The 17,598-nt window shown below is 43.4% G+C and overlaps 2 protein-coding genes across 2 annotated transcripts; both read right to left on the bottom strand.

Annotated features, from left to right (window-relative positions):
* Positions 1 to 368: 368 nt before the first annotated feature.
* On the bottom strand, positions 369 to 8,068 carry sec62 (SEC62 homolog, preprotein translocation factor). Its single transcript, XM_040171773.2, has 8 exons — positions 7,946 to 8,068; positions 5,657 to 5,765; positions 4,887 to 4,992; positions 4,390 to 4,573; positions 3,823 to 3,927; positions 3,679 to 3,739; positions 3,450 to 3,569; positions 369 to 3,103 (listed from the first exon to the last, which is right to left on the bottom strand). The coding sequence occupies exons 1-8, from the start codon at positions 7,979 to 7,981 to the stop codon at positions 2,502 to 2,504; spliced, it is 1,323 nt and encodes a 440-aa protein (XP_040027707.2). The 5' UTR covers positions 7,982 to 8,068; the 3' UTR covers positions 369 to 2,501.
* Positions 8,069 to 8,745: 677 nt separating this feature from the next.
* samd7 (sterile alpha motif domain containing 7) lies at positions 8,746 to 16,003 on the bottom strand. Its single transcript, XM_040171767.2, has 9 exons — positions 15,451 to 16,003; positions 12,191 to 12,323; positions 11,796 to 11,919; positions 11,462 to 11,586; positions 11,261 to 11,342; positions 10,444 to 11,117; positions 10,242 to 10,357; positions 10,044 to 10,154; positions 8,746 to 9,484 (listed from the first exon to the last, which is right to left on the bottom strand). Exons 2-9 carry the CDS (start codon positions 12,291 to 12,293, stop codon positions 9,248 to 9,250), a joined length of 1,572 nt encoding a protein of 523 aa, XP_040027701.1. The 5' UTR covers positions 12,294 to 12,323; positions 15,451 to 16,003; the 3' UTR covers positions 8,746 to 9,247.
* Positions 16,004 to 17,598: the final 1,595 nt, after the last annotated feature.

Below are 17,598 nucleotides of genomic sequence, written 5' to 3' on the forward strand. Positions count from 1 at the left end.
TCCTATTTGAGGTGCTCAATTTTCAAAAAAAATAGGCCTTTTTAGGCATATTTGTGGAATATGAGTAAAAAGTACTACAAATTGCTCAATTATGGAGATTTAATAAATATTGCATTTGTTACCCTGGTGTACTTGCAGGCATGTCTATAATGTATGTTAGATCCATTTTTAAAGTGCCTGCCATGATAAAAATAGTATGATTTTAAAGACACATGGAAAACATGTATGTCAGTAAAATGAACATTTAACACCGTATTTTATGTCAAAAAGCCACTAGATACCCTAATCAGATCTTATCAATCGGAAAAAGACAAACTATAAGTAAAGTACTAATACATACATGACAGGAAGATAAGACAATACTCGTGTGCTTTCTATATTTTTATTGCAATGATAAGATACAGATATATATCCAGACATCCAGTTCTATTAAATATCTCTCCAATATTGCATGAGCCAGTATTTCAGAAGGATGTGGATCCAAATGTGGACGTCTAGATCAATAGACTTATTGACCGGAGTTTAAACATGATGTTTTGCAATTTGTATTCGCCCCAGAAGTGTGACAAGCAGCAGCGTACAGAGTAATAATACAATATACAGAAGACCGACACTGCAACAGCCTAGAACAATTGGGGAAATCACTTCCTCTTTTTCCATTATGCCAAGATTGAGCGCACAGCAACCTCAGGACACCGAGAAGCACGTTGCCCGTTTGTGGAAGATGTTTAAAAAAAAAAATTAAAAAAAACATGGAAGAAAGTCAAAGAGCTACAAACCTCAGTGGGATTACAGGAGCTGCAACAAACTACTAGAAACAGGCCAGGTGAGTCCATTCCCAGGGAAAACAAACGACGGTACAGAAAGCTGAGCGGAATAGATGGTGAAGATGTGGTTTCACCGTGAGGAGAGTTTTTGCCCCGCCGGGTGACTCCAGCTACGGGGTTACTTCTTTTACCGTTTGTTGGTGAGAGAAATACAGATGTGGCCACAAACCAACCAGATCACACGTTCAATGCTAAAAACAAAAAAACAAAAACACAATTGTGTTAAGCGAAGTTCCCACTGTAAATTGACATGTTTACTCTTTATGATCATATAAAACCAAAATGCATTTAACAAATCTGCGTAATAAGGAAACCTAATACAAATAAGCTTTTCTTAGACTGTAATAATTGTATATTTATATATATATATACACACACACAATTATTACAGTATACATGTGGTATATATGCATAATTTAGCGATAGAATCCATATATAATTCAAAAGCAATAGAATCCACATAGAAATGATAGATTTCTATTTCTATACATAAATATAATCATTGCGAGGACTGATAAAAGGGCATTCAAGACATTTCCTGCCGGAAAATAACGTGAAGGAGCAGTTTGCACCACAGCCGGGAGTCTCTGCTTTCAATGACACCACTTCCACTAACAACTCGACGGAACTGGTTTGGTTGGGAGTCGAGTGCGAACACCTTTAAGCGGTTTCATTGAGACCAAAATATTTATTTAGCTACACACGAACAACCTGTTGCTGTGCTTTTTTTCTTTAATCTTTATTTTTTCAATGATGCGAAAGGTTCGAGGAGTTTGACACTGCGTTTACAATATGAACGAATCAACAAAAGCTTACCCCCCCCCTTCACACTAAGCGTGTTTGGCACTAGATTTGACTTTAGATCTGGTTCTGTTTGCAAATAGTCAGTGAACTCGATATCTTCTACCTAACAAATGCTGCAACCTTTTTTTAAAAAAGAAAATGAAGTATACCAGCTGTGTCCCCGTTGTGAACATTTACTCTTCTAGATGAGTCCCGCGTCGTGAACATGAACTACGTCAGAGTAAAATCAGAAGCCATTTGAAAAGAAGAAAAATCATTTCCTACTGAAAACGGCGAGTACCCGGAGGAGTCGTGCTGCTCCGCTTCCACAGCCGCTCACCTGTAGCTTCACTGGAGTAAACAACAGGATTTGGTCCATCGGCTCTCTGTTGCGCCGCTAAGCGCACATCCTGCCATGTTGTCTCGCCAAAACACCAATAAAAGGTTTCTGGTTAACCTGAATGTACCAACAACATGGAGCTCTGAGATGGCAACGGGAGAATAGTATGGACGGGGGTCGGGGGTCGCTTTTCTCCTCCATTCGTGGTTACGATCTGGCTTTGACATCACATCCAAATGTAATATGTAAACAGAGAGGCAACATAAATAAGAGATGTTGACATGAGAAAAGGAGGAAAGGGGATAAAGAGACGGTTGTCTGATGCGTTTCGGTTGACAACGTCCTTGGGCGAACATTTCGGTTGCAGTTTTCATTTGAACATGAATAACATTTGAGTGGGAGGAGTCAGAGCCAGTCTACCGGTACTTTCTATCGGAAGATCTCAAGAAGAGGAGAAGCAGCCTCGGACCAAGAAGGTCCTGGAATCACAGGAAGGACGAAAGGAGAGAATGAGAGAGAAAGAGAGAGAGAGACGGGATTGTAGAAGAAGTTTATGTTTCAGCAGTCTGGGGTTTAGTCTCACTCTCACCCCCTTTTTTCCTCTCCTGCGACTGCGGCGACTCCTCCTCCTCCTCCTCCTCCTCCTCCTCCCCCCCTTCTTCTTCTTCCTCCTCCTCCTCCTCCTCCTCCTCCTCCGTGTGCTGCTCTAGCTCCTCCCTGGTGATCATCTCAAAGTCGTTTCCGTTGCTGTGCTGCGAGCCTTCGTCCTCCCGGCGGTCGCTGTCTGTGTCTGAGTGGCGGCCCGTCGCCTCCCCCTCTGCTTCTTTAGTCTTCCCGGCCTCTTTTCGCTGCTGCTGCTGCTGCTGCTCCTCCTCCTCCTCCTCTTCCTCCTCCTCCTCCTCTTCGCCGTCCTTCTTCTCGCTGTCGGACTTTTCCTCGCTGTCGGACTTCTGAGCCTTGTTGCCGTCGTTGTCCTTCTCGTCCGTCTTGTCGGAGCCCTTCTTGTTGCCGCCTCGCGGCCCTTTGTAGTCGTGGGTGTAGAGCGGCCGGAACGAGTCGATGAAACCGACGTCTGCCGTCAGGTTGGGGAGGAACCAGAAGTGGTGGCGCCCGCCGGTCACGACCCAGATGATCAGGAAGAGGATGCAACGGGCTGTGGGGTCAGAAGGAATCCTCAGCAAGTTGAATAAATGTTTTTAAAAAAAACATACGTCTCTTTATTGGCATTCATATCGGATAAACTCTGCAGTCTCTCTGGGATTCACCCGCCAATTAAATGAAGTAACTACAGCCGTTCTGCCTGTATCTCCAGTCTGTTATCATTTAGTTCTGATCTAAGAAACCCCAAAATTGGCCATGGAAACAATGATCTGTAACCGTGAGGGATGACAACGGGCAGTAGTTCCCGATGCAAATTTTAACAAAAAAATTGAAAAAAGTCTTAGCAAAGGAACGTCGTACAGGAAGTGAGGTGTTTTTTTTGAAGCACTTGTACTTACCGACAGCAAGAAGCAATATACTGGCCACAAAGCAGCCGGCCGCAACACTCAGATAGTAAACTCCTACACGCATTTCTGCTGGCCACAGTGGGAAGAGTGTGGCTGCGATCACTGCAATGACTGACCGACCGAAAACAAACAAAGTCAAATCAGCTGCAATCACCAACAAACGGGGATTTTTTAACAAGAACACTTCATGCAGGTCATGATTCTTTGACCTCTGACCCACCGAGTATCAGTCCCATGGCGAACGTCTTGAAATGAACGGGATCGTAAATCCACACAAACACCTGGAGGAAAAAAAAACCACATTTGGGCGTTTGATGTTTTTTCCAGGATCAGACATTTGTCCCACATATCGAAGCCCACTCACCTCGTTTCCGTCCAGAAACAGCTGCTCGTGCTCCTCATGAAGCTCCAGTTTAAACTTCTTCTTCACCTCCTTCTTCTTCTTCTTGGGGGTTCCAGGGCTGTCGTCCTGTGAGAGTTCATCAGAACAGTAAACAAGATCAACATCACACAAGAAATCTGTATTTGACGTATTCAGGCGTCCTCCTGTCACAGCGCGACCGTCGTATTAAGAGAGACGGATCACAGGCGGCAACATTGCTAACCACATTATTATTATTATTATTGTTGTTGTCGTCGTAAGTACACACACAGACCAGAGACTATAGTTCCACTAAGCTTCTTCTCTCTCTAAAGTTAAGTGAACAGCAAAGTCAATATTCAACCATTTTCCTGTCAGGAAAAGCAAGTCTGACGGTGTCATTAAACAAACACGGTCATAGAATTGTGCAACGCCACGTTTCTGATGGACCGATGAACTGTACAAATGTAGCGACGATCAATGAATGTAAAGAATTCAAACATAAAAGCCCACAACAGGTAGTAGAAATAATTAATACTGATAATATTTTTAACATTGAGGCTCACGTACACTTTTCTCTTTCTTGGTTTCAGCGGCCTCCGGCTCCTTCTTCTTTTCTTTGTCCTTCTTCCCTTTTTTCTCCTCCTCTTTGCCACTGTCGGCCTTGGTCTTCTCCTTCTCCTTCTTGGCGTCTTTCTCGTTTTTTTTCTTCATCACTTTGAGAGCCCGGTGGAAGAACTGCTTCTTTAGGAGTCTACAAAGGACGGAGGAGAACGAATCATCACTGCTGAAATGTAAAGTCATGCTGGGGATTTGAAATGTTCGCAACTTTCACCAGTTGGTTGCTCTGCAAGACGAACAACACTGTCAGCATCTTTTTTAATAATGGAGGAATTGGATTAGTGGCATCAGTAGTTTTTCTGCTTCTTTTAAGATAGGAATAGTTAGTTGCAGCTGTTTATACCAGTGACTATAACATGATTAGATACCTTGTTTTAGGAATAGAATCCTACATCCTAAAGACAAATGGTTAAATATCTACAGCATCAGTGTGTTGGGCAGCTAACCTGTTACAATAATCCACAACAGACTCCCTGGTGGTGAACACCGCCTCCTCTCCCTTCTTAGCCTTGGCCCACTTGGAGTCCAGCAGACAGTCCACCGCCTTGGAGGCTAAATGTAGAGACACAAAGATGGACGTTACGAAACAGACAGCGGTACAGAGCCAGAAGGAAACAATTATCTGTGTGTGAATGGGGGAATCATGACATGTAGTGTAAAAAGCTCTTTGCGCTGTGCCAGTTCATTCTCCAATGTAAAATGTGGTGAGTCAGCGTTTAGGACTAATTATCTGGCAATAGCAAAGCGTTCCTCTTCACCGTGTGAAATAAGCATCGAGTTGTTGCGTTTGACTCGTAGGAGCCGGTTAGTTGGCACATAGTTTGCCCAAAAATATGAATGGGAAAAAAAACAAAACACGGCAGAGATTCTCTTTTACGAGAACAACATCAAATGCATCGGAATCTCAGTTCTGACTCATTCTGAGCGCATCGGCTTCTGGCCTGATGGCAGCCTGTGGGGCCTGTGGGTGATATTACTGGTGTTACTGCGCAGCCGGCGGATACACGGCCGAGACAACTTCCTCTGTGCTCTGCTCACTGTTCACCATCCAAATGGCAACTTGAAATGCAAGACTGGAGGACAGGGACCACGTGTGCCATTTGAATGCAGATTTGGTTCAAATGTTACTTCTCAGTAATCACAACTGTGAAAAGTAAGGGGAGGGTTTGATCCCCTAATTATCCGCCCTAACGGATGTCTGGGTGTAACCACTAACCAATGAAGTAGTCGACTCGGTGGCCCACCATGTTGGTGGACTTGGTCGGGCAGTTGAATCGGAGGTACTTGGCCACCGCCTTCTCCTCTTTGGTGGGTTCGCTCACCTCCTGCAGGACCGGACAAACAAACAGATGAGCAAAGGTCCCATTGGGTCCAGTTTCAAAATATTGTAGATCGTCATCTATGCGCCTGCAGCACTGAAGCACATGCCAACAGGGGGGGGAAGTGGGAGCATCAGCCCGGTGAAAGCCGGTGCTGCTGTATCCGGTCCGGCTGGCCGGGCTCGACAACATGAGGAAGACGAGGGCCGTGAAACAAGCTTTTGTATTAAAAAGGGGGCAGGCACATCAGCCGCACAGCTTGGTTACACGAGACCCCGCACAAAAAGCCCCCAGTCACCGTGTAAATGATCTACCTATGAATATTTGCTGTTCTGGTCTAACAGCCATAGTATATAAAAGGCAGGTGTCTTGTGATCCTCACGAACAGCAGTATTGGTTCTTTTTGAAGGACTAAGTATGAAATCCATTCCAACCGGTTGTACAACAGAAAAACCAAGAGGAACAACGCCAAAAAAGCACAGAACTGCGATGTGATGCAGCGTGGTGACTTTTAAAAGCAAAAGGAGAGAACAGTGTACGTTGTTATGCAACTGAACCCAAACACACAGAATCCTGGTTATTAGGAACACCCACCACATACTAATGCAACAAGTTGGCTTCAAATCCCACCTACATGAAGTTGCAACTGTTTGAGAGATGTTGCCGATTCATTCGCATTTGATCCTTTTGTGAGCTGGAGTTTGAGCTACTGTTGAACCGCATTCACACACACACACAAGTGTTTCTTAGATTTAGTGCACCGTCACAGCTGTAAAGGGTGCAGATCAAATCTGTTGAAATGGAACACTATGACTGTAAAAGATGCAATCATTGCAGAGCCGTTGAATTAGATAGCATTAGTTATCCATAAACTGATAATACAAATCTTTGAATACTAAAAAAGAAAGAAAAAGGAGGTATTGGTTATATGCAGTGTAACGGAAAGCCTCTTTTGGCTCCAGGTCTACCATCAATGAGACAACGGCATGTTTTTGTTGTGCAACTACACTCATACTGGCACACTAAGCTGCTGTTGAATTGTATTGCCTTAAACTGAAAAGTATACTTCAAATCCATCCATACTAACGGTGTACAGTGTGTACTAAAATAATCAATTTGGTATGTTTTACTAGCATTAAATCTAGTATACAGATAATCGATTGATTATCTGAGCAATTCAGCAAATACCAATTACACATAAAGACAGCAACCCAAGGATTACAGATCATTTGCGATCATCGTGTAACAAAGGGATAAAAAATGCGGTCGCCAATTTGCAACACGCGAAAAAACACAAGATGTTGCATCATACTGTTGGACTTTTGAATATCATTCACCAACCAGTAAATATATCCAGCTGTGTTTAACACCTTGTGACACAAACATCAAATATACAGAAAACAACAACAATCAAACCCTGACCACATGCATGGTATTAACACACACACACACACACACACACACACACACACACACACACACACACACACACACACCTCATGTCTGATACAATATGGAAGGACGGATGAACAGATCACAAATGTGTAACAGAAAGGCCCCCAAACCCCAAACCCTCCGACCGATTATTAGCGCCTGTCCTGGGGTGACGTCAGGAAGACTGCACCTGTAGCCCTCCTGTAAACTGTTGCTTATCCCTAAAATCGACGCTGCGCTCTTTAAAACGCACCTCGATCCACACTGCTCGATCCACACAGCTGTTACGCCACCTGACGATGCGCGGCGTTAACTCAGGAATTTAAACCCCCGCAGATCGTCTCACTTTAGGTCCGGACAGGTCTGGTCCACGTTAGAGCTGACGCAGCTTATCTCGAAAACGTTTAACGGTGCAGGCCACTTCAAAAGAATGCAAAGGTGGTGCACTGCAGAGACAGCTCGTCGGACGGTGTTACGACGACGCCACCCTCGCACGGATGCTAGCGCGTGAGTGCTAGCGAATGCGCAATTAGAGAGCTCAATACGCCACGTCTGATCAAAATACAGCCACTGATATTTGTTGTCGCTAGCCAGCTAATGCTAGCTAGGGTTAGCCATCGTCTTCCTTCATCTGCCGCCGGGTGAAGGCCGTTAACGGACGTTAAACCGGCTCGTAATCCCGCGCCCGGTTTTCATTTGTTCTCTCTCAACCTAAACGCCTGGTAATCTTTCATAACTCGAGTGATGTTTACCTGGGTCCGCTTCTTGTGCCTCCTGCGCTCCGCCATGATCCTCCGAGTACTCCGACGTCCGCGGGGCTGCGCACGCGCACAACGCGTAGTATCGCGAGACTTATCGATTAACGGTTTGGAAACGGTACTTCCGTTCACGTGGTTAACGGTCAGTTTTTCTCTACTCATCTGACCCAATATTTTTCTTGCATTTTTTTGCATGATCTTCATGCGTATGTTCGTATGTCTTACTTTTGAATTGTAATTATAATATACCTCTATGTATGTATTTAAACTAGGGGAATATACCATGAATTAAATAAAAAAACACATAAAAAAACAACTTATGATGTATTATAAAATAAAACAATACTGCATTATTTTTCTTATTTTCAAGTAATTCATTTAATTAATTACTATTTACTTAAACCCTCAGGGGTTTCACAAACTTCACTTCAATTTCTTGTACACTGTTCTGTAATCTGCCGGTTTGCATAACAAGTAGGCCTAACTTTTCTTTTTTCTTTCGGCCTTTCGGCCTTCCCTTCGTCTCCACTTAAACGCATTTATTAATTATAATATTCTGCAATTCTTAATCTTGAATTTAAATAAAATTCTTAATAAAATCTTACTTTTAATGGTTTTCATAATTTCTAATATTTGAATTATAAGGCAAAACAATTTATATTGCGCTACGTTTTTCTTTTGTCTTTTATTTTCTTTTGTTTCTATTGTGTGTTATTTTGCTTTGGAAACGAAATACAAATTTTCTTCCATAAATGTTTAAAAGAAAAAGATTTTTTTTTTGATTCGTTACAATATTTTTTAGGTAGAAAAATGCTTTATTTACAGTTCAACAAAAGCAAAAGAATATCATCAACATCCAAATGCATCTCACTTAGATATTTGATTAATCAATTATAAAACTATTCCCATATTATTTCTATGGTCCTTATGATACTCTACTGGAGAAATGGAGTTAGAGGTTTGAAAAATAAGAAAGTTTAAAGCTAGTTAAATATTTTAAAGCCTGTAACGGAAAAATCTAAACGGACCATCTTCTTATCTCAGAATTCACACATCAATCTCACTCCGCTGTGGTTGTTAAAAATATATCAACATATATATATAAAATAAAAATATTTAGCATATACCTGGCACAAGTGTGAACCTCTGCATTAAAAAAAGTAGCAAATAAAAAAAAAAGTATCTTCAATGCATTTAATAAAAATGTAAACAAATCCATGACTGTGGCAGTCCGGTAGGGCGCTGCTGCTCCAGGCGCAGATCAGGGCCCGGTGAGGTCCAGGTGATCAGTTCTGATCAGGCTGTCTCACTGCTGGCCGATGGAGGGGAATTGTTTTCTGTATCGTGTAGGTGCTCGGTGGACTTGAGGATATCAGGGTCCCTTGGACTCGCCATCATCTCCTCGCTGTTGCAGTTCACAGGGGAACCAATCTCTGATGAGCGGTCCGCTGGCTTTTCAGCAGTGGGCTGCAGTGTGGAGGTGGAGAGGGGCAGGTTCATCATGTACACCATGTTGCCCAGACGCCTGGACACCTGTGGAGAGTCGACATATTCGTCTTTGCAAAAGCGTCGGACACCAAGGGAATGGTGAGTGACAAGTACGTAAGGGAGAAGCAGTGAGATGCTCCTCCATAGGTCATTTTCACAGAGGACATTTTAAAATGTCACACTAATAAAAGCAATAAAGTTCTAAACTAAATAGATGGTAGATTAGCTCCTTTTAGTTGCTGCATATTGTTCTTCCATAATAACTATTTACATCTACGCATATCAAATCCATTGCATGTGTAGTCTTAGTCTTACCCAAATCCCCAAATTCGCTCTTACGACAGCCGATGTCATATATTGTACACTTTTAAGAATCTACTGAAGGATTTTAGGTTTTTTAATCTGGGCAAATTGATGTCAACTCAACTCAAAAACGGATACGAATAAAACCTCGTTAAACTGTACAAAAGTAATGTTTAGTGAGAAGTTAATGTGTGGCCGTGCACAGGCATCGCTGAGATGTTTTTCAAAGTCACACACATCACTTCTTTGCACGCGATCAAGTCTTGAATGTTCAGAGCTCAGTCAGAGTCTGTGTTTCTACCTGTGAGCGGATCTTAAGAGCTGGTCCCAGCTTGAGTCCCAGCGTGTCCAGCAGGTGCTCCTCTGACAGGAGGGGCAGCGTCTCCCCATCAATCATGTGGTCTTTGAACATCTGCAGAGTGAATTGACAAAACATTAGCACAACAAAGAGGCAACAAATAGAGTAAAGACAAACAAAATAAACAGCGAAAAAACCCACCTGGGCATATTCTGAACAAGTGGGTACGCTGTTGATAAAGTTGTACACGTCATTCACTGTCCACTTCCTTATGTCTTCGGACGCCTCATCATTGTTGAGAAAGAGAGTGGGTGGACCTGATAAAAACGACACACATCTTTGTTGGTACTCTGTAAATTCATTTGATAAGATGATGTATTGTAACCCGTCTTTGGAAACTTACCAGGGGGAAGGAAACCGTTTCCTGGGACTGGGAACATGTAGGGCATGCCTGTGAGCGCTCCACCAGTCGGGGGGTACATGAATTTCTCCTGGAAAGCCGAACATTGGTTGGATAAGTCCTTATCATTTGCACCGCTGTTGGCCGCCTCCGACCCATCCTGACTGTTCGCGCAGGCTTTGCGCAGCCCCGCCTCCCCCTCTTTGTAGTTCTTCCTGCTTCCTGCAGAGAGTTCAGCGTCCATCTTCGCTTGATGATGCGGCTTGCCGACGGGACACTCCTCTCCCATGTCCCCCTTTGCCTCCGCCTCTTTCTCCTCCCCCGACGCGGCTCCCGGGCTCTGCTCCACCCCTTTGTCTTCAGTTTGGCCCTTCAGGTGCGACACGTGGCTCTCTGTGCTCTTGCTGACGTTCGGCCTCCTGCCGGCCCTGCGCCCCCTCTCCCTGTGCAGCGTGCTGATTGGTGGGTAAGGGCTGGCCGACATCAGGATGCTGTTGGAGTGCAGTTCGTCCATGGTGGGACGGTGGACGAAGACGTCATGGCCGTCCGGCATGCGCTGACGGCCTCTGAACGCCATCGGGTTGGAGGAGTACGCCATGGGATTGTCCATTCCCATGAGCCCCTTCTGGTGGGCATTCTCCAGCTCCTTCTGGTGCAGGATGGCATTCATCTCCATTCTGACCAGGAAAACACAATAACATTAGACATTTTTAAGCAACACTAGTGATGCAGCCACATTTTCACACTGTCTGTACGGGTCTCATTATGAGTGCTGGTGGAATGTTTCTGTATGATGCTGATGACTTTCTGCACGAACTACCTGGCTATATTTTGCTTGTGAATGAACTCCTGTCGCCGGGCAACTGTTTCCATGGGCTCCGAGGGCAAGAAGCCGTAGCCGGCTGAGGAAAAACAAAAAGGCAGACCAGCTGTTAACTCTTGGTCACATTTCCTAAGACATACAGAAAAGACTGGAAATTCTCTCAGGTAAAGAAAAAAACCTGGAGTGGGCCATGCTCACCTTGTCCAGGGAATGCTCTCCCAGGAAGCATATTGGCATGGGGAGGCAGAGGTGGACCAAGGTGAGGGCTCATGTGCATTTGTCTTCCATCGGACGCTACCATCTCGGAGGGAGGAACCATCTCTCTGATGAGGGAAAAGCGTTAAAAAGTCTGTCAAGACATGATATTAAGAGTTGTAATAATTGCTGTTTTGTAATGTAATGTTGTATTTTGTTATCAATAAGAACATTTTCACTGTACAGAATCCTGATGTTTCTCTCAAGTATTTATGTCTTTCAGGGGTGCCCTTCACCAGAGAGCTATACGCTGGTGAATGTTTATTCAGGTACAGACCTCTCCATGAAGCGAGGTTCGAACTGCGCCGGGACCCCCTGTAACCTCTGCTGGCCCTGGGAGAGGATCTGTGGAGCCATGGCCATCTGGTTCCTCATTATCATCTCTTGCCTCTGCCTCAGCTCTGCGAGAGAAGAAAAAAAAAGCCCAACAGGTCAGTGTAGCTGAGGCAGGGCTGAATATCGTGCACCGACTGTGAAATCTGGAGACAGCAGTAACAATCCACTGAAATCAATACATGGCGTTCGAGGTCTCAAAGTTGATTTAAACTGTTTGGGGCTCCGGGTTGAACAATGTTTATGTTATCAGCAAATGTTTGAATTAGACTATTCCTTAGACCATTATTAATATTTTATTTCATGACATGCCGTCTCTTCCATGTTATTATTTCTTACCTCCAGCTGACATGCCGTTGACCAGACGGTACCAATGCTTCTCATCCAAAGCCCCTTGCTCTCCCAGCGCCGTCATCTTCCTCAGCTGCTCTCGCGGGGTCATGACACACGGCCTTTGACCTCCACCTGAATGCTGTTGAAGTTTGAAAAGAAGATGTGACAATTACTTTGACCAACTGACCATAATATTGCATTATGCAAAGCAACGTATAGCTTTAAACTATACAATCATAGAAAATTTAATTGGGATGTCGACATTTTGTATTATTTCACTACTGCCACAAGGAGGCAGCACATATCTATTGTTAAAGAGGTTACTGTGTGATCATTTCATTTTCCTTAGGAATAGAAATCTCTATATATATTTTAAAACAGGCAAAACGCATTCTACCTATCCAACTTACTTTTGACACAATGAGGTAATTCTTGGCTTTGCCATGATTTGTTGAATGAAATGTTTGTCTAGAAGCTACAACAGACTGAGATAATAAAATACAGATTTACATATTTTATGTCGACTAGATAATAAAACGTTTTCAAAGGGGACTTCAATAAGCTACTAATGTGGGATCTAAACACATCCACAAATTCATTCTCTAACCTTTGATCCTTCCTCTCACCTTTCCTTACCGCCAGCCTTGCATTAAGCATTAATCTTTAACCAACCTTAACCCTTACCCTCACCGTGAAGTAAACCTAATCCTAAACATAAGTTTAACACCTAAATCCAAATCCCAACCTCAAGGTCTACCCGCCAAAATGGGCAGACAAGTAGATTGTGTCACTATTTTATTTTTCATCCCTCCCGGAACATCTATACCGAGTAAGTATAGTAATAAAACAACATTTACAGGCGCACGTACGTGCTCCAAATGGCCATTTGTGTAAACAAGCACAATCTACTTAGACACCTCCAATTAGCCTTTTATACTGCAGAAATCCCATTACAAAATATGATACTGTAAACCGCAGCGCAATAATCCAGCTCTGCTAATCCAGGACCAGGGTGTGCAATATGCTGATTGCTAGTTAAATCTGAGTGCGCACAGAAGGTCACCACCCGCCTCTTCATATTATATTAGTTTATAGTGATCTCTCTGCCGCCCCCTCCCCCAAAAGAAATGCCGTCATAAGACTTGCCCCGAGGCCCTCGGCTTTACCCACAGTCCCTCAAGTTCCCTCTGAAGCCCATTTAATCTGAGGGCTGTAATCCGCCTCTTAGACCTGCAACAGTCTGCCAGCTACATCTGCTGACCTGCCCCGGGCCCGCCCTGCTGGCCCATCCAACCCCCATCCCTACCTCCAGAGGCCCCTGCCACCCCCCCCCACCAGGATCCTATTAGCTAAGTCCTGGCTATACAGCACTTTAAAGGGATGTGTTGGAGGTAATCCGCACGTTTAGAGTTTTACCCTCTGCAAACCTTGCCTGTAAGCATCCCTGACAATACACCCTAAGTGCTAAGCCTATTAGCCCCCATTAGCTCCCAGGATGTCCTAAAAACACCTTGGGGATAAATATGGGGATGCAATCGGTTTATGTGAAGTTATGTGGCGCAAACACATGCACCCTGGCTTCACCTACTTCTCTGTCATTACATCAGCAAATGAGAAGAAATGTATTTCAACATTTATGCCTCAGTAATTCCCAAGTGGGCACTAAGCTCCGAGGCTCAGGACATTGTGTAATGCGTTATCGCCTTCACATTCTCTGCACTGGGAATTAATGATTTGCCCTTTTTATAACTGATATTGTAAAATTATTTATTTATTTTTCAAGCTGATTAGATTAGTTTTAACATTTCACACACTTTACAATTCAAAATTGATAGAAAAAGTTTGATGCGTGAGTTTCTACGGAAACTAGTGGTACAAACTGTTAATGGCTGCTGCTTCATTGAAAAGAAAGCCCGGTGTTATGGCACCAGATTCCGTCTCCTTATGTTTGCATTGCATTTGCATTAAACGCTAGTCCCAGAGCTAAGCTGCTAGTTTCCCCAGCAAGTCAACATGCAGTGATATTGGAAAAACGTGTTCTGAATGAGTCCAGGATCCAAAATGAATCTCCTGACCATCTGAATGAAATAAAACCTGTTCGCTTCAGGTGCCCGGAAATGATAAATGTGTTTTTTGTTTTAAGAAAAAAATGAAAAATATTGACCTGCTGCTTTTCTCTGTGACTCCAACGCTTGCGAGAAATCCTTTGTTTGGACACCGCAAACACATTGATTAGGTTTTGTTTCACACCTTTTAACCAAAGTTGTGGAGTTCACAAAATAACAGAGTAACAAATGTTGAAAACTTGCTCAAACCTCTCAATGGACGGAAGCTTCAAGCAGCGTTTTGTGAGTGAAAGTGTTTACAGGTGAGCTCTAAGAACTCGTGTCCCTCATTTCCTCAACAAACCGAGGCAACACCCCAGCTGCCAAATCCGGGGATTGGACTCCTTGGATTTTCTGTTGGCCGCTTAATCTCATTACAAGAATGAATTAAAGGGAAAAATTGCTGACAACGTGGATGGAGCCCTGAGGAGGTCATATCAGACAAGACAAAATAATTGTCTGGTCCTTCTTAATCCCCCTTTACACAACATGCTGAAGCAATCTTGTGTTCTGTCGGTTACAATAAGCAGTTTAGATTTAAAGTGGCGAGCTGAATGTAGTATTGATTAGAGAATTAGTTGTGGTGTGAAGATCTCGCGTGGAAAAGTGTTGCAACAGCAGATTGAAAGTATCATATTAAATAATATCAATAAGGCTGCATAAAATATATAATTTATTGTGGACCCAAAACATCACCGTTAATAAGAAGCACAAGCTAATTCAATTTAGTTCCATTTCCTTTTCAATAAGTGCTATTTACAGAATCCGGGCTAATGATTAGGTTAATTATCTAGATTTCAAGCCTGTTCTCTAATCACTCTGGCCTTTATATTAATCACTTACTGTGGGATCAGTAGGCTTTTATTCAGTTTAGTGCTCACGTTATTTATGACAACATTTACTATTTAAAAGTTTTCTTTTTACTACAATAAAAATAATGTGCATGAATTTTCAAAGTTATTATGGTTATATTATATATACATACATATACATACTGAGGCATCAGACTTATATCGCTTACTCTGAAATAAAATAAGTTTGTTTTGTGCTTTTACAAGACCAACTGCAAAGTAAATGTGAAATACAACAACAAAAATCAGCAAATCAGCCTCAAAAACAGAAAAATAACAAAATATTCAACGGCAGTTTTAATGGACTTACCTTCAACTTCACACCAACGAGCAGAGCGTGGAACTGGTTTTGTCCGAGTTCAGGCAACAAACCCAAATGGAAAACGTGAAGCAAAAAGAGATCTCTTTGTTGAGCTCGCAGACTTCTGTCCCCTCGGTCGATACCAACGACTGCAAATGGCCTCCCACTAACCAGCCTACTGATCCGAGCGCTGCTGCCAGCTAACTGCCTTAACTAAAAAAGACCTTTTAAATACCGATTCATTTCATCTCCATTAGATGGCCTTATCTCCTGCGGTAAGCCCTCCCCGTCCTGACATCACTATGATCTCCCGTCCAACTGCTTGCAGCACTTTGCAACTGATGTGTAATTACTGAAGCAGCGCTGGTCGTAAGCACGAGTGTTAAACCTCTTTCGACGTTTACCTCACTAATCCCTTGTTAGCACTTTAGACCATGGTTAAGACACCTAAATGCTCAGCTTCCTTTTCCAGTGGCAAAATGTTTCAACCCCTTCTTAGCTGCTCTACGGCCCCATGCAGAGCAGGTACATGACGCTGGATGCAGACACTAACAAACCAACTGATCCAACTTGTTTTGGGTTTTTTTTCATCACATGTCTAGCCGGGGTGTCAGAAGTACTGCGCTCCCCGGGGTGCCAAGGGGTAGACCCAAACATGCTTGGTGGTAATTTGCTAGAAATCCGACTAAATGATGGCCGGATGATCCTCTCAGACCCCTTAATCTGACAGTTTGTGCTCACCAACCGCTTACAGCAGGGCCCCGATGTTTTTCTTCCATGCCGGGTGGGCAGAAAGGTGTGCACAGTTGGTGGGCAGGGAGGTCATTTTGCTTAACCGCAGACATGATCTGGAGGAGGGGGCCATGCCGGGTCTCGGCTTGTTATACTGGAGCTCCGTGATCGCCTGTGTTGTTAATCACATACACACGTTTAGGTACATCGAGCGGTGCGGTCATGTCAGAGGCTGTTGGTGATGCGTTTGTATTATTTTCCACATGAAGGTTTGAATGTTGAAGATATGTTGCAAGTCAGAATTGGCACAGAACAAAAAAGCTCACAGAACGTAAATCCCCAGCAGGCTGCTAAATTGAGCATTTCCCGGAAAAAAAGTGCAGATGGTTTGACTCTAGAGTCCTAAATATTGCATGAACGTATCTATCTATAGCCATCTATTAATAGATAGATATAAACATACTGCATATGCATATATGTATAATATTTGATTGTAATTACTTGACCAAAATCCTCTAAAACACTCCCATCCTCCTCAGTGGTACTTTGAGTTTAATGCTAATCTATCTTAAGACACCACTGTGGCTAAATACAGATTACTAAATGCAGTTTTGTGTTCTTCTAGCAGTTTAGTGACATTTTAATAATCTTATATGTAATGCATTCACTAGATTTTATGAAATCAATGCAATGATTCTTTGAAATACTGCCGATGCCGTTTGCTGCACTGCCAAGGTTCCCTGCGGCGAGCACCGAACCCCTCAGTGGTCGAGTATGTTAATGGACAGCCCAAAGGCTTTGACATCTGCCCATTTATGCATAGGCCCTGTTTGTAGTGTATAAAAATAACTTTCTTATTCTTGTTCTTCTTCCTCTCCTTCACCTTGAGCTGAGATCTGGACGTTATCTCCCGAGGATGAGTAAAGTGCAGCTCATTATTCTGCAGCTACCCGTCTGACAAACCATGAAGAGGTGCACTGGTATTGGACGGGTCTAATGTGAGCCAGGAAATCACTCATTACAACACAACAGTACATTCCCTTACGTCATATTCAGGCCTCTACCCCCAGCATGCTGCAGCAAAGCTACACGGACACATGAGGTGGCCTTTCCTGTCTCTTCAGTCATCCCGATCAGGTGCCTCATCCTCTGGTTGTCAGCAGGCGGCAGTGGGACCTGGTGCAGTCTCGTGGTGCTGTGTAGCATATTAGTGGAGGGGTGTTTAACTGGTAACAGCGACCCCGCCATTAGTTTTATCGAGCCGTGTCATTCGCCTGTGACCTTTCACAGAGGTCGGCTGCTGCTGCTTGATGTGTGTGTGTTTCATTATATTTGGTCATGGAGGGAAACGATAAACAATCATCAAAATGTGCATATTTTCTATCAGTCTAATTGTTACAACCCCTCCCAAAACTCTACAATTTC

Source organism: Gasterosteus aculeatus, chromosome 3 (assembly GCF_964276395.1).
Source record: "Gasterosteus aculeatus chromosome 3, fGasAcu3.hap1.1, whole genome shotgun sequence".
NCBI lineage: Eukaryota > Metazoa > Chordata > Actinopteri > Perciformes > Gasterosteidae > Gasterosteus > Gasterosteus aculeatus.

Bases quoted from the DNA above. Each gene is read 5' to 3' on its own strand.
- sec62 (XM_040171773.2), bottom strand. From the start codon at position 7,981: ATGGCGGAGCGCAGGAGGCACAAGAAGCGGACCCAG. The intron at 5,766-7,945 runs GTAAACATCACT...CCGGTCCTGCAG, and splicing joins GGCACAAGAAGCGGACCCAG to GAGGTGAGCGAACCCACCAA. The intron at 3,570-3,678 runs GTGGGTCAGAGG...TCGGTCGGTCAG, and splicing joins CGCCATGGGACTGATACTCG to TCATTGCAGTGATCGCAGCC.
- samd7 (XM_040171767.2), bottom strand. From the start codon at position 12,293: ATGACCCCGCGAGAGCAGCTGAGGAAGATGACGGCGCTGGGAGAGCAA. The intron at 10,155-10,241 runs GTGGGTTTTTTC...TTCACTCTGCAG, and splicing joins CTTGTTCAGAATATGCCCAG to ATGTTCAAAGACCACATGAT. The intron at 9,485-10,043 runs GTAGAAACACAG...GACTCTCCACAG, and splicing joins CTCTTAAGATCCGCTCACAG to GTGTCCAGGCGTCTGGGCAA.